We start from the raw sequence: 26,420 nt of genomic DNA, 5'->3' as shown, positions 1-26,420 counted from the left end.
TCCCAGACACTATCCCAATGGTAAATAACGGTCGTGCGCACGGCGCATTTCGTGACAAAAGATTTCTAAATATTTCATTACCGTACTTCGAAGCATGTCAACCGCTGTTTAAAATAAATTTTTATGCAATTTTTCTCGTAAAAGAGCGATAATATTCCGACCGGGAATCTGCAATTAGATAAACAGCCGAAGGAAAATATATCACTGGGTCGAATCGGGCACGCGCCTAATTCCATTGTCCTCTGATGGGCCACTTGGAAAAGGCGATAATGTGTTTCAGCCTGAGGCTGCCTTGTCATCGTTCAGGTTTTTCCCGGGCTCTGAGAGCCTATTGGAGCCGTGGAAAATGTCACGTTACAGCTAAGATCCTGACTCTTCAATAAACAGAAGCAAGAACAACAACACCTTGTCAGACAGGCCACTTCCTGCATGAAACCTTCTCAGATTTTTGCCTGCCAAATGAGTTCTGTTATACTCACAGACACCATTCAAACAGTTTTAGAAACTTTAGGGTGTTTTCTATCCATATGTAATAAGTATATGCATATTCTAGTTACTGGGTAGGAGTGGTAACCAGATTAAATCGGGTACGTTTTTTATCCGGACGTGAAAATACTGCCCCCTATCCCAAACAGGTTAATATATCCACACGAAAAAAATACAAGCACGGTCGGGCAGGGCGTATAAATAAAACGCACCACCCTCTCTAAACATAACGCTGGGACGCAGCCCAATATAAACTCCGCGTAAAACGCTGGCAGAGGAAAAACACAGACCCTCACTTCCAAACATGAGCCCTGACAAAAACAATCCCGCACAAAACACAAACCTACCTAGCTAGCCTAAATACCCCCCCCCCCCCACACACTAACAACTCATACAAAACAGGTGCGTGCCTATCATAAACCTAACTAACGGAACGTGAAACAGAGGATCGGTGGCAGCTAGTAGGCCGGCGACGACGACCGCCGAACGCCGCCAGGGCGAGGAGGGGCGCCACCTTCCGTAGGTGTCGTGACAGGTATCTCATTCAGACAAAATAGTCTTCTGATTCCCTCTACCAATAGTCTATCATAGGTAACAGGGCAGATGTGTCACATGTGGTCAGCACAAGCCAATTGTCAGTGAACAACCCACAGTTAACAATATGTGCCAGCCTTGCCTCCGTGCCGTAAAAAAACAGTGGTCTAGTTACTTTAGACAGGAACAAAAGAAAGGAGATTGGTCGGGGAAGATGGGTAGTTGTATTCCGCGGCCGTCTAGCAATCTGAAGGTTGCGTGTTTAAGTCACGTTGGAGACAATTGTAGGATTTTAGCTAACCCTTATTCTAAAAATAACCTATTTCATGTAAATTCTCTATACCTTTGTCATTTTAGGTATCATAACCTTTTACATAAATTATTAGTTCCCCTAACCACCAACATAAATTCTGCCTGTAATTTTCCTTTGTTCTTATGGTGCAACAAGCAACCTGGTCTCAGAGAAAGACATATACACTGGCTTGATAGTATCCACCCCCCTTGACATTTTTCCTGTTTTGTTGCCTTACGACCTGTAATTAAAATTGATTTTTTGGTGGTTTGTATCATTTTATTTACACAACATGCCTATCACTTTGAAGATGCAAAATATTTATTGTGAAACAAACAAGAAATAAGACAAAAAAACAGAAAACTTGAGCGTGCATAACTATTCACCCCCCCCATAGTCAATACTTTGTAGAGCCACCTTTTGCAGCAATTACAGCTGCAAGTCTCTTGGGGTATGTCTCTATGAGCTTGGCACATCTAGCCACTGGGTTTTTTGCCCATTCTTCAAGGCAAACTGCTCCAGCTCCTTCAAGTTGGATGGGTTCCGCTGGTGTACAGCAATCTTTAAGTCATACCACAGATTCTCAATTGCATTGAGGTCAGGACTTTGACTAGGCCATTCCAAGACATTTACATGTTTCCCCTTAAACCACTCGAGTGTTGCTTTAGCAGTATGCGTAGGGTCATTGTCCTGCTGGAAGGTGAACCTCCATCCCACTCTCAAATCTCTGGAAGACTGAAACAGGTTTCCCTCAAGAATTTCCCTGTAATTAGCGCCATCCATCATTCCTTCAATTCTGATCAGTTTCTCAGTCCCTGCCGATGAAAAACATCCCCACAGCATGATGCTGCCATGCTTCACTGTGGGGATGGTATTCTCGGGGTGATGAGAGGTGTTGGGTTTGCCACAGACATAGCGTTTTCCTTGATGGCCAAAAAGCTCAATTTTAGGCTCATCTGATCAGAGTACCTTCTTCCATATGTTTGGGGAGTCTCCCACATGCCTTTTGGTGAACACCAAACATGTTTGCTTATTTTTTTCTTGTCACTCTGTCATAAAGCCCAGCTTTGTGGAGTGTACGGCTTAAAGTGGTCCTATGGACAGATACTCCAATCTCCGCTGTGGAGCTTTGCAGCTCCTTCAGGGTTATCCTTGGTCTCTTTGTTGCCTCTCTGATTAATTCCCTCCTTGCGTGGTCCGTGAGTTTTGATGGGCGCCCTCTCTTGGCAGGTTTGTTGTGGTGCCCTATTCTGTCCATTTTTTAATAATGGATTTAATGGTGCTCCGTGGGATGTTCAAAGTTTTGTATATTTTTTTATAACCCAACCTTGATCTGTACTTCTCCACAACTTTGTCCCTGACCTGTTTGGAGAGCTCCTTGGTCTTCATAGTACTTCTTGCTTGGTGGTGCCCCTTGCTTAGTGGTGTTGCAGACTCTGGGGCTTTTCAGAACAGGTGTATATATACTGCTCAAAAAAATAAAGGGAACACTTAAACAACACATCATAGATCTGAATGAAAGAAATAATCTTATTAAATACTTTTTTCTTTACATAGTTGAATGTGCTGACAACAAAATCACACAAAAATAATCAATGGAAATCCAATTTATCAACCCATGGAGGTCTGGATTTGGAGTCACACTCAAAATGAAAGTGGAAAACCACACTACAGGCTGATCCAACTTTGATGTAATGTCCTTAAAACAAGTCAAAATGAGGCTCAGTAGTGTGTGTGGCCTCCACGTGCCTGTATGACCTCCCTACAATGCCTGGGCATGCTCCTGATGAGGTGGCGGATGGTCTCCTGAGGGATCTCCTCCCAGACCTGGACTAAAGCATCCACCAACTCCTGGACAGTCTGTGGTGCAACGTGGCGTTGGTGGATGGAGCGAGACATGATGTCCCAGATGTGCTCAATTGGATTCAGGTCTGGGGAACGGGCGGGCCAGTCCATAGCATCAATGCCTTCCTCTTGCAGGAACTGCTGACACACTCCAGCCACATGAGGTCTAGCATTGTCTTGCATTAGGAGGAACCCAGGGCCAACCACACCAGCATATGGTCTCACAAGGGGTCTGAGGATCTCATCTCGGTACCTAATGGCAGTCAGGCTACCTCTGGCGAGCACATGGAGGGCTGTGCGGCCCCCCAAAGAAATGCCACCCCACACCATGACTGACCCACCGCCAAACCGGTCATGCTGGAGGATGTTGCAGGCAGCAGAACGTTCTCCACGGCAGCTCCAGACTCTGTCATGTCTGTCACGTGCTCAGTGTGAACCTGCTTTCATCTGTGAAGAGCACAGGGCGCCAGTGGCGAATTTGCCAATCTTGGTGTTCTCTGGCAAATGCCAAACGTCCTGCACGGTGTTGGGCTGTAAGCACAACCCCCACCTGTGGACGTCGGGCCCTCATACCACCCTCATGGAGTCTGTTTCTGACCGTTTGAGCAGACACATGCACATTTGTGGCCTGCTGGAGGTAATTTTGCAGGGCTCTGGCAGTGCTTCTCCTGCTCCTCCTTGCACAAAGGCGGAGGTAGCGGTCCTGCTGCTGGGTTGTTTCCCTCCTACGGCTTCCTCCACGTCATGTACTGGCCTGTCTCCTGGTAGCGCCTCCATGCTCTGGACACTACGCTGACAGACACAGCAAACCTTCTTGCCACAGCTCGCATTGATGTGCCATCCTGGATGAGCTGCACTACCTGAGCCACTTGTGTGGGTTGTAGACTCCGTCTCATGCTACCACTAGAGTGAAAGCACCGCCAGCATTCAAAAGTGAACAAACCATCAGCCAGGAAGCATAGGAACTGAGAAGTGGTCTGTGGTCCCCACCTGCAGAACCACTCCTTTATTGGGGGTGTCTTGCTTATTGCCTATAATTTCCACCTGTTGTCTATTCCATTTGCACAACAGCATGTGAAATGTATTGTCAATCAGTGTTGCTTCCTAAGTGGACAGTTTGATTTCACAGAAGTGTGATTGACTTGGAGTTACATTGTGTTGTTTAAGTGTTCCCTTTATTTTTTTGAGCAGTGTATATATACTAAGATCATGTGACATCATGTGACACTTAGATTGCAGACAGGTGGACTTTATTGAACTAATTATGTGACTTTTGAAGGTAATTAGTTGCACCAGATCTTTTTTAGGGTCTTCATAGAAAAGGGGGTGAATACATATGCACGCACCGCTTTTCCATTTTTCTTTTTTAGATTTTTTTTTGAAACCAGATATTTTTTTAATTTCACTTCACCAATTTTGACTATTTTGTGTATGTCCATTACATGAAATCCAAATAAAATTCCATTTAAATGACAGGTTGTAATGCAACAAAATAGCAAAAACTCCAAGGGGTGTGAATACCTTTGTAAGGCACTGTAATACCATGCATACGCCAAGACATATTGTGGTGTATGTTAAGGTACGTCATCCAATTCGTATGCTATTGTATGACCGGGTAAGACATATGATACTATATATCCAAAATTTGTATGATATTGTACAACCGCTATTCAATTCATAATGTAACCAAACATAATATATTATACTAAATGGAGTGTCACAGATTCACAGTACGTAGATAATAATACAAATTGCCCTTAGACCACATTTTGCATGCATATGTGTTAGTATGTGTGATCCCAATCATGTCTCGCTGTCATGGTTCCCTTTTGAGTTGATTACATCTAAAACAGCAGCACACTGATACACAGCACATGATGTAGAAAACTGATGTAGCTACATTGCGTGCCTATCTTTCTGAGTACGTACATGCGGAGCCTAGTTGGTAGAGCATGATGCTTGCAACGCCAGGGTTGTGGGTTTGATTCCCATGGGGGACATGCACTCTCATGCACTTGCTCTGGATAAGAGTGTTCGCTAAGTGACTAAAATGTAAATGACAGTTCATCAGTCATTATTAACTTATTTCTAGTTAAGGTGCTCTGAGTCAATATTGCAGAATGACACTTCTGATTGGACAATGTGAGCCTTGCACCGACACACACAACCGAACACAGCAGAGTAGCACAACCACTCTGTCCTCCTCCTGCTTCAACACATTTATATAATTGTCTGCCTAACCAAGCCCTCTCTCCTTCCCCATCATAGATAACTGTCCCCAGATCCTCTATTTAGAGGACGACCAACCCATGGCCAATGAGACAGAATCTCAGCACTGTCAGCAAGTCCTGACTCACATCCTGTAGCACTGACTCCTATAACCGTTAACCTGAGGGGGAAACTGCTGTGTTACACTGGCAAACTAAGATGATGAGGGCCACAATATTGTTAGTTATCGAATGGATGGATTAGAGTTTGGGAAGAGACTGTGTTCGTGGGGGGGTTGTGGTTCTTAGCGTTCTTCCCCTTCAAACCCACCAGCAACTTACTCTAGACTCAAACTCATTACTATCTATCCAACATATCACAAAAACTATATATTTATTCGATAACTACTGCGTATAAATGTACCATATTTGTAAAAAAATATATATATACAGTGCATTCTGAAAGTATTCAGACCCCTTGACTTTTTTCCACATTTTGTTATGTTACAGCCTTATTCTAAAATTGATTCAATTGTTTTTTTCCCTCTTCAGTCTACACACAATACCCCATAATGACAAAGCAGAAAAAGGTGTTTTAGAAATTTTGGCAAATGTATAAAAAACAAGTTAAACTTTAATATCACGTTTACATAAGTATTTAGACCCTTTACTCAGTACATTGTTGAAGCACCTTTGGCAGCGATTACAGCCAAGTCTTCTTGGGTATGACGCTACAAGCTTGGCACACCTGTATTTAGGGACTTTCTCCCATTCTTCTCTGCAGATCCTCTCAAGCTCTGTCAGGTTGGATGGGGAGCGTCGCTGCACAGCTATTTTCAGATCTCTCCAGAGATGTTCAATCGGGTTACTGCCATAACCATGCTTCACCGTAGGGATGGTGCCTGGTTTCCTCCAGGTCTGACGCTTGGCATTCAGGCCAAAGAGTTCAATCTTGGTTTCATCAGACTAGAGAATCTTTTCTCATGGTCTGAGAGTCTTTAGGTGCCTTTTGGCAAACTCCAAGCGGGATTGCCTTTTACTGAGGAGTGCCTTCCATCTGGCCACTACCATAAAGGCCTGATTGGTGGAGTGCTGCAGACATGGTTGTCCTTCTGGAAGTTTCTCCCATCCCCACAGTGGAACTCTGGAGCTCTGTCAGAGTGACCATCGGGTTCTTGGTCACCTCCCTGACTAAGGCCCTTCTCCCCCGATCGCTCAGTTGGGCCATCTCTATGAAGAGTCTTGGTGGTTCCAAGCGTCTTCTATTTAAGAATGATGGAGACCACTGTGTTCTTGGGGTCCTTCAATACTGCAGAAATGTTTTGGTACCCTTCCGCAGATCTGTGCCTCTACAAAATCCTGTCATGGAGCTCTACGGACAATTCCTTCTACCTCATGGCTTGGTTTTTGCTCTGACATGCACTGTCAACTGTGGGACCTTAAATAGACAGGTGTGTGCCTTTCCAAATCATGTCCAATCAATTGAATTTACCACAGGGTACTCCAATCAAGCTGTAGAAAGGATGATCAATGGATACATTGTGCACCTGAGCTCAATTTCGAGTCTCATAGCAAAAGGTCTGAATACTTATGTAAGGTATTTCAGTTTTTTATTTTTAATACATTTGCAAAAATATCTGAAAACCTGTTTTCACTTAGTCATTATTGGGTACTGTGTGTAGATTGATAAGGAAACCAATTAATTTAATAAATTTTAGAACAAAGCTGTAATGTAACAAAATGAGAAAAAACTCAAGTGGTCTGAATACTTTCTGAAGGCACTGTATATAAAACAAAGTTACTTTTGTCCTCTGACAAATTGGGCCAGAACATTTTTTTTTTTAAACATATAAAATAATAATCTCTAGACTCAGTACTTTAAATTGCATATGCTCCTGGGACAAAATGTGACAGAAGTTTCAAAGGATGTGGACGCACTGTAAAATACATAGGTCTCAAAGCCTGAGTTAGGGTTTGACTTATTTATGATGTGGGGAATGGGTGTCAGAGAGACTCTGGCAAAACAAGGTGTGTGCAGGCTCTCAGGCGGACCAGGTTCCCATAGCAACACCTCCAGACACAACAGAGAAAGAGATGGAAACAGAGAGAGACATAGGCAAGGACATGCTAGCCTCCAGGCATCAGTACACTGAAGGACGGCTAGTCTCAACGACCCGCACAATGGCGTCAGAAACCTTGACAGAGAGAGAAAGAATGGATGTGCGTGTGTGAAAGAGAAATAGTCAAAGCCAATGTGTTTCTTTTATCTAGTCTATCCATCTTTAATCTCAAAGATATTTTTTTTACCTCAGAGTGACGTCTTAAACTAGAGTATTACCCCGGATCACCTATCAATTCAAGTAATTTCAGCTTATAAGAGGAGGCTGTCTATCAACACATTGACTTCTTTGCTAGAAATTAGAACACTTCAATTGAAAACAGTTTTATGTCAAAAACCATATACTCGTACCATTTGTATTCTGAAAATCTGAACATGATGCACGTTGATACAGTAATTTATTTTGTCAGACAGAATAAGAGAGTCAGGGCTGGAGTTTTCCCTTGCTGATAGCAACTCTAGAAACTCGAAGATTCACAGTCTGCGGACAATAGAGGAAGGTTATTGACTTGGAGAAAGTCAGCTGTCTCGCTTTCACCTGATGAGAACTCATACTAAAGAAGTATTCACCTCTCAAAGATAAAACGGTAAAACAAAACTTCCCATGAACTGCACTCTGAATATGTAGTAACTTATTTGATGGTACCATATCAACGGGGGGGGGGGGGTATCCAAAATACCAAAGTTATGAAAGAAGCAGAATCCATTTATCCTGCTACAGTAGACAATGACATCTGAAGTTTCAAGGTCAAGGGTGCAACAGAGGCTTTGCCTGACCTGAGATCTAAACCAGAGAAGTTGTGACTTTAGCAGATCACTTCTCTCTACCCAACGTCAACTGAGAGTGCGGGGCAGCCTCTGGAATTATTAAGTACAGTTGTTGAAATAATGACTGTATAGCGTCTCTTCACTATGGGCAGAAGGGCAATTCACAGGTACTGATGTAGTCTAAGAGACGGTATTTGCTTGTTCCTCGTGTTTGCTGTTCTTAATTACAGTTCAGGTAATGAACTTTAAACACCTTTGCAAGTAGACATAGGGACTTTCTCTAGATATTATTGCCATTAGAAGACAATTATAGTGAATAGTTACAATGAATTGCCAATAAAAAATAAACTGCTATTAATACTTTACTTTTCCTGTATTTGTACTTCAGCATTCTTTCACCACGTGATAGGGTTCACCACAAAGGCTTGACCTTGACAGGCTAAATAATACTCGCAAAGGCTTGGCCTTGACAGGCTACTCTGGCTACCTTGGTGGATGGGGGAAGCAGTAACAAGAAGAAAAATGAGGAAAATGCAAATGCACCATGGGACAACATGTCAGCCAACCAGGGCTCAAACCCATCACAGAGGTGCTTTTTCCAAGAAGATCCGCTTTAGGGAGTCTGTATTTTGATGCTGTTTTCTGGGCTTTTTTAGTGGCTTTTGCCTAAGTACACATTAACCTGCATACAGGTGGACGGGCTATGTTGGCATGGTGAGTGATGTTCTTCAGGGAGACGGGGGGTGGAAGGGAAGCAGGATTACCTGCCGTCACAGGTACCCCACCGGCTGCACCTGCCTCTCCGTCTGGCCACAATCAAACATACACTGTTCTAAACACTGCCATATTGTTCTACCTGGGGCTCTGCGTCGTCCCGCCCACACTGGTTCAGGGGAGATGGCATTCGCAAATGTCACCTCCAGTCGAATAACAAAGTTAACTTTTCTTCTGCCTCAGACACTACGGTGTAGAACACATGACGTTGATATAATAAAGATTTTGGAAAAATATAGATTATTTTTCCCTTTGGCATGGCTGCTATGGTTACCGTGTAGGACCATTCTTATACTACTTGCTTCTCGCACTGTTACAGCACACCTAGTTTAGATTTGTACAACATGTTCTACAGCTCTCAGTTCAGTTCAAACTGGGTGAATGGTACCATATGTTTGCGCTGTCTGTTGCCTTACTGCCACACCTCTGGATTTAGATAAATGTTGTTGTACACACTTGTTATTTTCAAACTTAAACACGAGATCACAGGCAATGACAGATCATGAATAACCATAGTTTATGAAAAACGAAAAGTATATCCAGATAGGGCTGCAGTACAGTTTTCCCTTTCTCTCTATTCACAAGTACAATACAGTACATCGACAGTATTTTCATAGAATACATATTCTGTTGCGTTCCTCTCCCGTCCACTGTGTATTGAAGGGAGAGATGGAGAGGTCTCCTCATTAGTGTTCAATGGATCTGACGCACCACTGCATCCTTTAATTTCCCCTGTCTACCTCTCATTATCTCCCAAACTCAGAGCAATAACCAACCACATTTTCAGAGAGTAAACAAAATACTTTATTTACATAAGTATTCAAACCTTTTGCTATGAGACTGCACACAGTATCCATTGATCATCCTTGAGATGTTTCTACAACTTGATTGGAGTCCACCTGTGGTAAATGTGATTGTTTAGACATGATTTGGAAAGGCACACACCTGTTTATCTAAGGTCCCAAAGTTGACAGTGCATGTCAGAGCAAAAACCAAGTCCTGAGGTTGAAGGAATTGTTCGTAGAGCTCAGAGACAGGACTGTGTCGAGGCACAGATCTGGGGAAGGGTAGCAAAAGCCACTCCTCAGTAAAAGGTCAATGACAGCTGCTTGGAGTTTGTCAAAAGGCACCTAAAGGACTCTCAGACTATGAGAAACAAGTGTCTCTAGTCTGATGAAACCAAGATTAAACTTTTTGGCCTGAATGCCAAGCGTCGCACCAGGAGGTAACCTGGCACCCTCTCTACAGAGAAACATGGTTGTGGCAGCATCATGCTGTGGGGATGTTTTTCAGCGGCAGGGACTGGGAGACTAGTCAGGATCGAGGGAAAGATGAACGGAGCAAAGTACAGAGAGATCCTTGATGAAAATCTGCTCTAGAGTGCTCAGGACCTCAGACTGGGGTGAAGGTTCACCTTCCAATAGGATAACAACCCTAAGCACTGTTGTAACGTTGTATTGATTAATGTGACGACTGATGTTCATCGAATGATTTCCCAAATGAACTCAAAGAATATCAGAATATCGATTTTACAACAGTCGCTAATTAATTAATTTTCTCTACAGTCTCATTCAGAACGTTGCATAATCTGGGAATCTTCACAAACCTGAGTCTCACTAAATTAGTCCGTACCACACCAATTGAGTTGATTATTTATTTACTAACAAGCTAAAATGATAATATAAGATACACATACTCAAACACACAGTCTAGGCTATTGATTAGAACTTAGTACATTGAAACAGGTCCCTACCGGGCCAACACAATATGACACGTGTTAAACAAAATAGGGATTTCAAAAGAGAGAGAGAGAAAAGAACACTACATTTGTAAACTATGCTTAGTTTAACCCTAACCTTGGCCCGAACTGCTGCTCTTATGGGTCAGAATATAATGATGTAATTACGTGTCGAAGGTCTCCAATGGGGTGTCTCTTCATGGACCGGGTTCCGACCTCTTCTCTGATAGTGGCACGTCTTTGATTACCGGGTGTAACTCTCTGTTTGTCCTCACAATGTCAGTGTCCTTTCTCTTAGTGGTCTGTTTCCTCGCCCTTGTTCTGAAAGAGGGGTCTTCTGAGGACGGCTAATCAGCTGTGTAGATGGTTCCAGCGTGGGAATGAAAACAGTGTAGACACATGATTCCTTGAAGAGCGGTAACTGGGTGGTCTTGCTTGAATTCACCCTCTTAGACACAGCTACTCATCCGTAGCATAGAATAAGAGGTTCCTTTGTCTTCTTCAACCTCGTGTTGTGTTTTGGGGTTACAACTAATTGGACCTTGGCTGCAGCTCGTGGTCACTTAGTCATAATGTTAATTCTTAACTCACATGTGTTATACCCTCTGGTCAGAAATGGGCGTTTCCGCCTTTAGGGCAAGTTCTCTGGGTGTAACTAGTTACGAGGCAAGGTCTGGATTTTACTCAGATCCAATTTAGACAACCAATTTCACATTTTATCTTCACAAACACATTCTCTTTGATCTGGACATTTTCCACACAATGTACAGTTGGCAAACATCAAGTACATATTGTGAAAACTCTTCAAGTTACAATGTTTTCATTATAACGTTGTCATTTAACTTTTAATAACATAACAAAAAACAACCTTAATTTTCATATTCCATCAATATGTTGGCTGACGAAACATATTGTCCCAAAGTCCATTTATTGCATGTTACTGTTCAGAGGTAGGTTCTCCATAGGCCCATCATCCATTCCATTCCTCCATACTAAGAGGACAAAGGGATTTTGTCTGCTGCCTTAAGATTTACAATGGGTGGTAGGTGTCATAAACCCCCCCCCCCCCCACCCATCTCCATACCACTCGATCTCTTACCCGCTGGTGGATGTGAGAGATATCTCCGTAGGTTTATGGTCCACAGTAACCTGACCCGCACAGGCCAGTCATGACAGCACACAGCCAAGACAATGCAGGAGTGGTTTCTGGGACAAGTATCTGAATGTACTTGAGTGGCCCAGCCAAAGCCCGGACTTGAACCAGATTTAACATCTCTGGAGAGACCTGAAAATAACTGTGCAGCGACGCTCCCCAACCAACCTGTCAGAGCTTGAGAGGATATGCAGAGAAGAATAGGAGAAACTCCCCAAATACAGGTGTACCAAGCTTGTAGCATCATTCCCAATAAGACTCAAAGTTGTAATCACTGGTTAAGGTGCTTCGACAAAGTACTGAGTAAAGGGTCTGAATATTTATGTAAATGTGATGAAGTTTTATTTTTAATACATTTGCTAAAATTTATAAAAACCTGTTTTTGCTTTGTCATTATGGGGTATTGTGTGTAGATTGATGAGGGGAAAAAAACGATTTAATCCATTTTAGAATAAGACTAACTTATTAACAAAATTTGGGAATGATCGAGGGGTCTGAATACTTATCGAATGCACTGTAGAACATAAAGAATGTAAACAGAATTGTATATTAAATGGCAACAAAACTGTGTAAAGAAACTTCCACTTTCTGTAAACAAAGATGTATGCAAGGTCTTATGCCAGGATATCTCACTACGCACTGATTTATTTTCCAAACTGTAACACACTAGAACCAATGACATATATAAACCCTGTATTGCTGATGCTATGTATTGGCCATTGAGAGGCTTTGAAGTCACCCTTCGGCCATATGGTCACTCCCTTGTCGACCAGTCCTCAATAAGAATGAATAGCGTTCTACAGTATTTCAATTAACTGATTCAAGGACAAAATTACATGTATTAAATTATGTGTTTTGTTGTAGTGGGGACAGTAACATCCAAATCAAATGTATTTATAAAGCCATTTTTAAACCAGCAGATGTCACAAAGTGCTTATACAGAGACCCAGCCTAAAACCCCAAACAGCAAGTAATGCAGATGTAGAAGCACAGTGGCTACTAAAAACTCCATAGAAAGTCAGGAACCTTGGAAGACATGCTAGAGAGGAACCAGGCTTGGAGGCGTGTCCTGTCCTCTTCTGGCTGTGCCGGGCGGAGATTATAACAGTCCATGGCCATTAAGGCCAGATCGTTCTTCAAGATGTTGAAAAGTTCATAGATTACCAGCAGGTTCAAATAAAAAGCACAGTGGTTGTAGAGGGTGTAACAGGTCAGCACCTCAGGACTAAATGTCAGTTGGGTTTTCATAGCTGAGCATTCAGAGGTCGAGACCGCAGGAGTGGTAGAGAGAGAGAGGGACAGAGGGAGAGAGAGAGAGGGTCGAAAACAGCAGGTCTGGGACAAAGTAGCACGTCCGGTGAACAGGTCAGGGTTCCATAGTCACAGGCAAAACAGCCGAAACTGGGTCAGCAGCACGACCAGGTGGACTGGGGACAGCCAGGAGTCATCAGGCCAGGTAGTCCTGAGGCATGGTCTTAGGGCTCAGGTCCTGAGAGAGAGAGAGAGAGAGAGTGAGATCTGTAATAGAATACATATCTTGAGGAGGTGGATTACCAAGATGTCTTGAGGAGGAGGAGGAGGATTACCAAGATGGCTGTGCCGTGGCTTCAATACAGTGCACATTGTAAGTCATCCAGGGTTTATACATGTCATTGACTAGAATTCAACTCATGCACGGTGTGTTTTTCGAGCATGGAAAATGAGCCACAGAGTCTCTTGGTGCAGTCATGCTGAGTGTCAGCTCCGATTATGCCCAGAGCATGTGTCTACTGAAGTTATGTGACGTGAATACAGAAGGCTATGGAGCTTCCTTACATGAAACAACAAGTCACAGACATTGTTACTATATGCTGTGACAGGATGTTAAAGTGCATTGTTTCTAATAGCTTTATCTCTGTCTCTCTTCCTCCCTCCCTCCGTTGTCCTTGTCTCCCCTCCTCTCTTCTCTTCACCGGAACAGCAGATCACTTGGGCATTGAGTTTATGGGTAAGAAAGCTTCTTTTTTTTACTGCTATGAGTCATGTTTACTGAAATCAGGTTGTGCAACCACGAGATGTGTATAATGTTTATGATCCATATTGGTATGTCGTGCATACCCTTCATGTTTGTTAGTTTGTTTTTCACCTTTTTAATTATAAATCACATTTCTATTTTATACATAACTTACCTTTTTAGTTAGTTTTGATGGGAACTTTTCACTATCCCATAATGTATGTAATGTAATTTAGAGGACAGGGAGGCAATTTCCTTTACACAGAGGGATATGGCAACTCCCCTTCCTCTCTCTCGTCTCCTTGGAAACAGCAGAGAACAGAGAGGCAGGAGACAGTGAGGGAGATTTATTACTGTTGGCACAGTAACTACCAGCATCCTTGCACACTGACACTGCCTGTACGTGTGTCTGTAGGGAGAGTGTGTCCCCATTCTGCCAGCCTCTCTCCGTTTGGCACATCAGCTGTAGTTAATGACGATGTACTGCGAGACATTGTTAATGACTCTCCTTAGAAACACATGACCATAGATACCTGGGAAATAGACATATCTACCCACAAATTATCAACCATCAGGATCATTATACATATATATATATATATATATATATATAATTTAACCTGATTTTTAACTAGGCAAGTCAGTTAAGGACAAGTTCTTATTTACAATGGCGGCCTACACCGGCCAGACACTGGGCCAATTGTGCGCCACCCTACGGGACTCCCAAGCCTGGATTCGAACAAGGGTGTCTGTAATGACGCCTCAAGCACTGAGATGCAGTGCCTTAGACAGCTGCGCCACTCGGGAGACCCTATATTCAGTGGGGTCCGGAATTATTGGATCCCCTGATAGAGATTAGCAACAAATTTAAATAAAATACAAATACTATGTTGTATAATTGTACATAAAAAAATAATAATAATAATAATAAAAAATATATATATATATATAAAAAAAATGTTATTTTTTGCCAATTTAATTACTCAGAGAAATATATTTTGTTTAACAAAAATATTGTATCCCCTCTGTGTTGTATCCCCAGTGTTGTTATCCCCTTGAGAGGATAACTACACTGAGCCTTTTTCTAAAATGTTTTATGAGATTGGAAAACTCACTGGGAGAGATCTTGGACCATTCCTTCATACAGAATATTTCCAGATCCTTGATATCTGTAAGGTTCTGTATTTATTTTCTAAGTCAACCTTGTGTTCTGTTTCGTTGTGTTCTTGGACGTAGCCCTGTCTTTCATTTTTGTTCATTGATTTCGCCTGTGTTAGTTACTAACCTGGTCTCATCAGCTCCTTATTTTGATTCACCTGCCTGTTTGCCTACCTGTGTATGACCATTGCCTGCCTGTGACCACGATTCCTGCCTTCTGCGAAAGTGTATTAAACACCTGCCGCACTCTGCGCGTGAATCTACACATTTTTCTCCCTGAGTATTCACTACAGAATACCTCACCCAAAAAACAGAATGGATTCAGCAGAGCTACAGCGGCGCCTAACCCAGCAAGAGGAGTGTATGGAGGAAATCTGCCATCTTCTCCACCAGCCCATTCCTACTCCTCCGGTGCCAGGTATCGTAACCCATAGCCCTCCTTCATTCATATCCATGCCTGGAAAATATGACGGTTCACCTGGGAAATGTCAGGGACTTCTGATGCAATGCAGCAAATACATTGAGCACAACCCCACTAACTTCGCCACCGACAAGAGCAGGGTGGATTTTGTTGTGTCTCTACTCACAGGCAAAGCCTTGGATTGGGCCACCTCCATATGGACTGCCACTAGCACAGAACTCGGATCCGAGACCCATTTCCACCCTCTTCAAAGAGGTATTCGATCCCTCTCCTTCCGGTCGTCCTATAGGAGACCTCCTGTAGAGGTGTTCTTCAGGATTTAAATCAATACATTCGTATGTCCATCTCCATTGACCACCTCACCGCTGAAGAACTCATTGACCACCCGAAACCTTCTCTTTCCATGATTCCTGCCGTCCCGTCCAAGTCTTCCAGAGACCATGCAGTTGGGCCATGCTCCTCTCCCGTGTATCGAACGTCAAAGGCGGATCCAAGAAGGGCTCTGCCAATACTGTGGAGGGAAAGATCATCTACTCAGCCATTGCCCTGTTCTCCACGGAGAGATGAGAAGGCTCCCTCCTCTGCCATGCAGGTAGGCGTGTCCTTATTTCTAAATATCTCCCAGAAGCAATCCTCCATCCCAGTATTGATAACCGTGAAGGGTGTTACTAAGTACGTAGAGGGTTTAATAGATTCGGGAGCAGCAGGTCATTTTATTGATCACCAGCTAGTACAAGAGCTTGACATTGATCTAACACCTGTCACCCCTCCCTTAAGGATTAACACCCTGGACGGGCAGCCATTGGGCACAGGCTTCATTACGCACCAGACACAGAGCGTCACTCTCCAGATTGGAGTCTTCCCCACCGAAACCATAAAACTCATGGAACTCTCATCCCCCAAACAGCCACTCATCCTTGGACACCCCTGGCTTTGTCGTCACGACCCTGCCATCTCGTGGCAACAAGGTGAACTTCTGTCCTGGTCTTCTACCTGCTTCACCGGTTGTCTCAGCCTACCCTGCAGAGCAACCACCATTGAGGACTCTGCCTCCAGTGCCACCCACCATACTATCTGAATACGCCCAGTACAGCAATGTCTTCAGTAAAATCAAGGCCTCCACTCTGCCACCACATCGCCCAGGGGACTGTGCTATTGACTTACTCCCTGGAGTGTCCCCACTGAAGAGCCATGTTTACCCCCATCTATCCCGGAAAATGAGGCAATGGAGAACTACATTGATGAAACACACAAACGGTTTCATTCGTCCTTCTTCTTCCCAGGCTGCGTCCAGCTTCTTCTTTGTTGGAAAAAAGGACGGTGGTCTCCGTCCATGTATTGATTAATGTTCCCTGAATGACGTCACGGTCAAGAACCGTTTCCCTCTTCCTCTGATCCTTGCGACCCTTGAACAAGTGGGCCGTGCCAACATCTATACAAAACTCGACCTGCGAAGTGCATATAACCTTATCCGTATACGTGAAGGCGACGAATGGAAGACGGCCTTTATCTCCGCACGAGGGCACTACAAATACCTGGTCATGTCCTACGGACTTACTAATGCCCCCGCCGTCTTCCAATCCTTTATGAACAAGGTATTCCAGGATATGATCAACTGCTTTCTCATCGTCTACATTGATGACATCCTGATTTACTCCCAATCCCTGAAGGAACACATACAGCATGTGCAAAAGGTTCTTCAATGGCTCCTTGACCATAACCTTTATGTGAAGTCTGAAAGTGCACCTTCCATATAACCTCGGTAAACTTCCTCGGTTTCGTACTGACACCTGGAGGGGTCAGCATGGATGAGAACAAAGTCACCACTGTCAGTAACTGGCCCAAATTCACCACCATTAAGGAACTCCAATGTTTCATTGGGTTCTCCAACTACTATCGCCGGTTCATTCAGAACTTCAGGTCTACTGCCACTCCCCTCACTGCCCTTACCAGCCAAAAGACCCGGACCCTTCAATGGACTGAAACCGCCCTGACTGCTTTCAACAACTTGAAACGCCACTTCACCTCAGCTCCTGTCCTTCGCCAACCTAATCCGACCATTCCCTTCACCCTGGAGGTGGATGCCTCCGAAGTAGGAGTAGGAGCCATACTCTCTCGGTGGGTGGGAACCCCTCCAAAATCACATCCCTGTGCCTTCTTCTCCAGGAAGTTATCCTCCACTGAGAGGAATTGCGATGTGGGGAACAGAGAACTCCTCGCCATCAAGCTGGCCCTCGAGGAGTGGCGCCACTGGTTGGAGGGCGCACATCGCTTTCTCGTCCTAACAGATCATTGTAATCTGGAATATATCAGAGGAGCCAAGAGGTTAAACTCCAGACAAGCCCGCTGGGCTGTCTTCATCACATGCTTCCATTTTCATGTTACATACATCCCTGGAAAAAAAAAGGAAAAGCTGATGCTCTCTCCCGCTAGTTTGACCTTCCGACCAGTAACTCAGACCATACACCCATTCTTCCTTCCTCTTGCATTATAGGACTGGTACAGTGGGAGGTTCACTCTGCCATACAAGCAGCCCTAACCTCATGCCCCGGCTCCTCCTGAGACACCAGCTGGGAAGAATTATGTACCAGTAGCTGTTAGACCCCAACTGATGCAATGGTGTCACACGTCCTTGGGGTCAGGACATCCGGGCATTACACGAACCACCGAACTTCTAGCCCGTAAATTCTGGTGGTCCTCACTGGCATCCGACGTAAGGGGATTATGTAGCCTCCTGTCCAGTCTGCGCCCAAACCAAAAGCCCTCATCATCTCCCTTCCGGTAAGCTTCAACCTTGGCCAATCCCTCACAGACCCTGGTCCCACATAGCTGTTGACTTCATCACAGACCTTCCTGAATCCTCTGGTAACACCACCATCCTTGTCTTAGTAGAGCGTTTTTCAAAAATGTGTCGTCTGGTTCCTCTTCCTCACTTACCTAATGCCATGGAATTGGCTGAGTCTTTGTTGCAACATGTGTTCCTTCTGTATGGGATTCTGGAGGACATCGTCTCTGACCGCGGGCCCCAGTTTGTCTCCCGGGTGTGGCGAGCCTTCTGTGACTGACTGGTGGTCGCCCTCAGCCTCTCCTCCGGGTACCATCCCCAGACCAACGGGCAGATGGAACACCTGAATTAAGAAATAGGGAAGTACCTCTGCCAACAATGTTCTGCCTCTCCACACGACTGGAGTCGGTATATGGCCTGGGCCAAATACGCTCAGTGTGTACTTGGTTCCCAACCACTCCATGTTTCCCTGGAAGGCGGAGCCTGGTACCGTTCCAGCTGTCGACGACTGGTTTCGGCATAGTGAGCGGTATGGGAGACTCTAATACCCAGAAACGCTTTGCCGACAGACGCCGCTGACCTATGCCACTCTTTCACCCAGGACAGCGTGTGGCTCTCTACCAGAGACATCCGGCTCCGCCTCCCCTGCAAAAAGTTCTATCCTCGCTTTATTGGTCCTTTCAAGATAACCCATCGTATCAACCCTGACATGTACTACCTCCAGTTACCGCGTCAGTATAAAATCTTCTCGTCCTTCCATGTGTCTCTGTTAAAACCAGTCACCTACAGTCCTCTTCATCCTCCAGTCTCAAACCGCAGTGCGCCCCACCGTTGGACATCGGAGGGGAACCTGCCTACGCCATTCAGGCCATCCTTGATTCCAAACGCCTGAGAGGTTGCATCCACTATCTAGTGGACTGGGAAAGTTATGAGCCTGAAGACCATTCCTGGGACTCCGATAAGGACATCCTCGACCCGGAGATGATTCAGGCATTCCACCATAACCGTCTGGATCGTCCCGCTCCCTGACCTCGGGGTCGACCCCCGAAAAGGCCCACTGGACATCAGCGTCGACGCAGAACGTCGGATCAGTCCACGACCTTGTCGAACCAGCCTGCCGGACCTCACCCTTGATGTAGGTGGCCGCCTATGCTCCCCCGCCCGCCCAATCCACCCTCTAGTACCGTTGGGTCGTCAGAAGCCTCCCTTGGGGGGGTACTGTAAGGTTCTGTATTTATTTTCTAAGTCAACCTTGTGTTCTGTTTCGTTGTGTTCTTGGACGTAGCCCTGTCTTTCATTTTTGTTTATTGATTTCACCTGTGTTGGTTACTCACCTGGTCTCATCAGCTCCTTATTTAGTTCAGTTCGTTCTGTTTGTGCCTTTGTGAGATATTGTTCGTTTTGACTCTACTAAGCCTTTTCCTAGCTCGTTTGTGAGAACCAGTTATAGCCTTTAGTCCTACCTGTGTATGACCATTGCCTGCCTGTGACCACGATTCCTCCCTTCTGCGAAGGCACATTAAACACCTCCCGCTAGACCTTTTTCTCCCTGAGTATTCATTACACAATCCTTCATCTGCGCTGCACTCTTCAATTCAAACCACAGGTTTTCAATGGGGTTCAATTCCGGAGATGTTTTGTGGTCAATTAACCATTTATTTGTGGATTTAGATGTGTGCCTTCTGTTATTGCCTTGCTTGAAGAGCCACTTGCAGCCAATTTACAGGAGGTATGGTGTTCTTTTCTGCTCATGCATTCTCATTGCGACGCCAAACCAACTGCTAGTGTGCATGGCCAAAGCACTAGTTCCAATCCAAGTGCCAATGCCATTTAGAAAACTCCAGACATTTACATTTGTTGGATGACATGAAAATAGAGCTCTTTGGTAACACGACAATGTATGCACATATTACTGTAAGTCGCATATATTATGTCAAACTTACTTTCAAAGATTGTGTTTGTATGGTGTTATAGAAATGCCACGGCTTACAGTGTATTTATTTCTCAGCTGCTAATATTAAGCATTGCTCTGCTATAAAAACAGGGGAGGCTACCCGCATGATTAAAAAAACTAACTGCGGGAAAGAGCCCTCCATTTGCAATTCACTGTATTGTTTTCCCTGCTCCTGTTCTTCCCCATGTGATAATGGGCCATTCTAAATCGAAGCAAATTTTACATATTAGTAAAGAAAGTTAATTTGAGAATAGTTTGACGGGTGAAAATATGATTACTTGATGAGAGGCAAGGAACAGCACTATTTTTTTGCTACTTTTTCGAATCATCGATAGCCTATAGTCGTATCATGCAGCCTGAACCTGTTTCCTCCAGCATCTTCAAAAGGTCCTTTGCTGTTGTTCTGGGATTGATGTGCACTTTTCGCAACAAAGTACTTTTCGCACCAAAGTATGACTCAAATTATGTCAATTAGCCTATCAGAAGCTTCTAAAGCCATGACATAATTTTCTAGAATTTTCCAAGCTGTTTAAAGGCACAGTCAACTTAGTGTATGTAAACTTCTGACCCATTGGAATTGTGATACAGTGAATTTTAAGTGAAATAATCTGTCTGTAAACAATTGTTGGAGAAATTACTTGTGTCAATCACAAAGTAGATGTCCTAACCAACTTGCCAAAACTATAGTTTGTTAACAAGAAATTTGTGGAGTGGTTGAAAAACGAGTTTTAATGATTCCAACCTCAGTGTATGTAAACTTCCGACTTCAACTGTAGTTAGATAACATACAGTAGGCTGACTCAAATTTTGTTCTTCTGAATTACATCTTCATATCATAATGTTTCTTAAGATCCGCCTGAAATAAATAATGGATTTATTGTGATGTATATTATATTGATTTATAACACTTTTTTAAATGTCGATGTTCCAAAGGCGCGCATCAGCAGCGTGTTTGCGTGCAGGCCTGGAGATGTTAAACGTGTTTGTTAATTGATGGTCAATTACCGTGAGACCGGCAGTCATTTGCATGGCAATTACCAGCTGACAAAATGTAATGACCGCCACAGCCCTAGTAAGGACTGTATCTAATAACCAGGTATTACATAGTAATATAGGAAATATTACTAGCATGATTGCTAACAATAATAACAACAACAGAGTTGGTGTAAACATGTTACCTAATATCATACAATGAGGCTGTTCAAATGGGCAACATAAATAGCAAGTATTACACATAGAAATGACACTAGAGGTAACAATAGCCAATACTAATAACAACTCCAGCATATAACAAAGTAATAGCTAGGTAGAGATATACAAAGCCAAGCTAAACAACATCAACTTACTTTGTAGTCATGCATCCGATGTACATATACCAAAGCTCGCCATGGATCTGTCCTGCCAGTGCAACGCTAGCTAGCATCTGGCCAATCAGAGGATGTATGACCGGTGCATGGCCAGAGTGTGGGGTGCATGGGGGACAGTCTGATTGGCTGGGGCCACGAGCTGGAGGTGATGTTGATTCTCTCATGTGATGGGGAGAAAGGGTGAGGGTGAGTGAGAGCTAGACTCTGTGGCGCCGGCCGGACAAATAAACAACACACACTGGAAAATAGTCCTACAGTGCCCTCGGCAGGGAGATTCTATAACATCTCCTTTCCAATCTAGTCCACTGCAATGCACTCTACTTAAATGGGAATTTCACCCTGGGGGAATCTAGGGATGTTTTCATCATGTCCGAGACATTTCTAGGACAGTGAGATGTGTTTCACACATAATTGCCCAAGAGGAAGGCAGGTCTGGGCATCAGGCGCTGAATGATACACCCTATGATTGGTGGGGTGACATTTAACCATTCATGTCTCAGTCGGAATATAGCGAAGAGGATTCCAAACAAAGAGTTAACGTTAGAAACTCAGGTAGCTAAGCCGATGCCAGCTCCAAGAGGGCAGATGACAAGTATGGTGCCTACCTAGGTTATTTTTCCTGCAAGCCACCTAGCTAGCTAACTTTAGTGTATCTACTGAAACCCATACTGTGTATTGCTGGCTAACATACGTCTGTGATACAATGGGGGGAAATCTAATTGTTTTTCTGTTTGAAGGGAACAGAGATATTGCAGAAAGAGAGAGAAAAAAGAATGAGGGAAGTTCCAGATGAGAGGATAGAAAAAGGGATGTAGAGGAATGGTGTGAGAAACAGAATGAGAGGGGCAGTGACAGTTGAAGGTGGAGAGAGATCTCAAGTAGATAAAAGAGGTGTGCTGCTCCAGGCCCTCCGTCAGTAGGGAGAGTAATAATGTTTGATTTTGTTGGCCAATAAAAAGTATTTGCTTGTCAACGCACGTCATTCCCTCAGCAGACTGTTACCTACGTCCACTGTGAGGCATGCATTCCAACTGGCAGGACTGAAGAAGTGACAGTTTGCTTCATTGTGCATTTTCTTCTGTTTGCTTGGTTTGTTTGCTTGATCCTGGCCATGCATATGCAAGGGGCTCAAAGTGATAACTGGGAAGAGAATGTCATGTTGCTCTCTGAGGTACAGCTTCACAATGGACACAGGAATGAGGAGACTGCCTGGCTCCTACAGCTCTGGTATTGTAATTTTGATTACAATCACTCACACTGCATTTGCAAGTCGAATGCTGTCTGCAAAGAGACCCTGTGAAGAAAAAGAAAGCAGAATTATTCTGAGAGAGAGAGAGAGTGTGTGTAGGCGCGCTTGTTTGTGTGCATGTATTGAGGGGGTTATGTTCTTTGATGTGATTCCTGGAGTGAGAGTGAAATATCAGTCTCCTCTGTCATTATCCAGTTAAAGAAAGTTATCTGTAAGATAGAGGAGTTGATACCATCCAAGGCCAATGTCCATAAATAGCACTGACTTTTGGACAGTCCTGTACGTGCACACAAGCATTATTTTATTATTTCCCCACCAAAGCCTCTACTCCAAGGCATGGCAGGTCAAATAAACAATGTACTCGCACTGATGTACTGCAGGAAATGCAAACTTGTAGAGTATTTAAGGTTTAAAAAGGCATCTAAAGTTTTCATTTCCACTTTAAAATGTCAGACTTGATTTGCCCTAACAAAATATTTATAACCCCCCCCAAAAAATAAATGTTTTTTTATATCAATTAATCAACATAATAATTCAAATTTCCTGTTGCTCCAGGATTATTTTCCTGCTGTAGCAATCTGGCTCAAATCTTCATCTATATAGGGATATAGCTTTCTGTTCTTCCCGTAAATCAAGTCCTTTAATGGCAAGGTGGAGAAGGCTGCTGTCTGTCAGCTGAAACTAGGAACAGCAGGGGCTCTGTGATAAAAACGTTGTTTTGGGTTTTCTGTCTGTTTCACAGTCATAGGGAACGGTATCAGACACAGTGGAGAGAATCGACACAGATACAAGTTTTACCATTCATATTCGTTCCCATGCATCAGGAGGTATATATAGTTGTTAGCTACATAGTTATTCCAGCGTAATTGCATTTTATTAGTAGAATAATGGTCTATAATAATGTCAAAATTGTAATGTGTTTCTCTCAAATTGATTTGATTTGTTTCCAAACATATAGGCATAAGCTACAGATGTAGGATCTTAATTTGACCTTTGTCACAGCTAAATAAATGTTTACTCCATAATGTTGCTTGATTGGTGGTTAGGATATTAGCTGGCCAAACGTAGGCTACATGAAAAGTGCAATACAGGTAATGTAATTGTGTGTTAGTGTGGATTTTCAGTTAATTTATGTGAATCATGAAGTTCATCTGCATTTCCTGCATTGCACAAAAATTCTCAGCAACATCTGTATGTGATTAAGGGGCTCCTTCTTTGTGATTACAGTTCCTGCACAAGCTACAGAGGAAGAGTAATATATTCATATTAAAATAATGCACTGAATCATGTAACAGAATCAGAGTTTTCTGGTGGCACCCTACCACATGCTATACATACAGAGTTTTCTCTAAAAGTCTAAGCTGGGGGGGGGGGGGGGGGGGGGGGGGTTAAGATGGCCATGTCATGGGCAAGTTTGGATTCACCAACTCATTCAAGGGTTTTTCTTTATTTTTTACTATTTTCTACATTGTAGAAAAATTGTGAAGACATCAAAACTATGAAATAACACACATGGAATCATGTAGTAACTTAGAGTATTAAGCAAATCAAAATATATTTGAGATTTGAGATTTTTCAAAGTAGCCACCTATTGCCTTGATGACAGCTTTGCACACTCTTGGCATTTTCTCAACCAGCTTCACCTGGAATGCTTTTCCAAAAGTTTTGAAGGAGTTCCCAACATATGCTGAACACTTGTTGGCTGCTTTTCCTTCACTCTGTTGTCCAACTCATCCCAAACCATCTGAATTGTGTTGAAGTCAGGAGATTGTGGAGGCCAGGTCATCTGATGCAGCACTCCATCATGCTCCGTCTTGGTCAAATAGCCCTTACACAGCCTGGAAGTGTGTTGGGTCATTGTCCTGTTGAAAAACAAATGATAGTCCCACTAAGCGCAAACCAGATGGAATGGCGTATCGATGCAGAATGCTATGGTAGCCATGCTGCTTAAGTGTGCCTTGAATTCTAAATAAATCACTGACGGTGTCATCAGAAAAGCACCCCACACCTCCTCCTCCATGCTTCACTGTGGGAAACACGTGTGGAGATAATTCATTTCACCAACTCTGCGTCTCATAAAGACACAGTGCTTGGAACCAAAAATCTCAAATTTGGACTCATCAGACCAAAGGACAGATTTCCACCGGTCTAATGTCCATTGCTCGTGCTTCTTGGCCCAAGTAAGTCTCTTCTTCTTATTGGTGACCTCAAGTAGTGATTTATTTGCAGCAATTCGACCATGAAGGCCTGATTCAGACAGTCTCCTCTAAACAGTTGATGTTGAGATGTGTCTGTTACTTGAACTTACATTTTTTTTTTACATTTTAGTCATTTAGCAGACGCTCTTGTCCAGAGCGACTTACAGTAGTGAATGCATACATTTCATACATTTTATTTTTTATTTTTTCTGTGCTGGCCCCCCGTGGGAATCGAACCCACAACCCTGGCGTTGCAAACACCATGCTCTACCAACTGTGAAGCATTTATTTGGGCTGCATTTTCTGAGGCTGGTAACTCTAATGAACGTATCCTTGGCAGCAGAGGTACCTCTGGGGCTTCCTTTCCTGTGTTGGTCCTCATGAGCGCCAGTTTCATCATAGCTCTTGATGGTTTTTGCGACTGTACTTAAAGAAACTTGATTGACTGACCTTCATGTCTTAAAGTAATGATGGACTGTCGTTTCATTTGCTTATTTGAGCTGTTCTTGCCATAATATGGACTTAGTCTTTTACCAAATAGGGCTATGCCTACCTTGTCACAATACAACTGATTGGCTCAAATGCATTAAGAAGGAAAGACGGTCCACAAATTAACTTTTAACAAGGCACACCTGTTAATTGGGGCAGCAGGTAGCCTAGGGGTTAGTGCATTGGGCCAGTAACCCGAAAGGTTGCTGGATCGAATCCCAAGCTGACAAGGTAAAAACCTGTCATTCTGCCCCTGAACACGGCAGTTAACCCACAGTTCCCCAGTAGACCGTCATTGACTTGCCTAGTTAAATAAAAATGGAAATGCATTCAGGTGACTACCTCATGTTACTGGTTGGGAGAGTGTCACAAAGGGTGGCTACTTTGAAGAATCTCAAATATAAAATATATTTTGATTTGTTTAACAATTTTTTGGTTACTACATGATTCCATGTGAGTCATTTCATATTTTTCATGTGTTCACTACTATTCTACAATGTAGAAAATACAAAAAAATTAAGAAAAACCCTGGAATGAGTAGGTGTGTCCAAACGTTTGACTGGTACTGTATATATACTGAACAAAAATATAAATACTACTATTTCAAGAGATTTTACTTAGTTAACTGTTCACAAAAGTAAATTAGTTAATTTTAAATAAATTAGTTTGGCCCTAATCTATGAATCTCACATGACACAGCCATGGGTGGGACTAGGAGTTCATAGGCCCACCCACTGGGGAGCCAGGCCCAGCCAATATAAATGAGTTTTTCCCCACTTTATTAAAGTCCGAAATATTCCTCAGAACCCCCCACCCCCATCCTCTCCTCAGGCGATCCCGCAGGTGAAGAAGCCAAATGTGGAGGTCCTAGGCTGGCGTGGTTACACTTG

The 26,420-nt window shown here is 43.5% G+C and overlaps 1 protein-coding gene across 2 annotated transcripts in view; it reads left to right on the top strand.

Moving 5' to 3' along the window:
• LOC106607935 (pro-neuregulin-3, membrane-bound isoform) overlaps positions 1–26,420 on the top strand; it is a 583,319-nt gene that overhangs the window by 506,667 nt on the left and 50,232 nt on the right. The window contains exon 4 of one of the 2 annotated variants that reach the window (XM_014205430.3): positions 13,880–13,903. In XM_014205430.3, coding sequence (XP_014060905.1) covers positions 13,880–13,903 — 24 coding nt within the window. Of the gene's footprint in view, positions 1–13,876; positions 13,904–26,420 lie in introns of both variants that reach the window. The other variant, XM_014205421.3, reaches the window with a different exon arrangement.

Source organism: Salmo salar, chromosome 01, assembly GCF_965601325.2.
Source record: "Salmo salar chromosome 01, fSalSal1, whole genome shotgun sequence".
NCBI classification, from domain to species: domain Eukaryota; kingdom Metazoa; phylum Chordata; class Actinopteri; order Salmoniformes; family Salmonidae; genus Salmo; species Salmo salar.
This window is presented reverse-complemented; position numbering and strand designations above follow the sequence as displayed.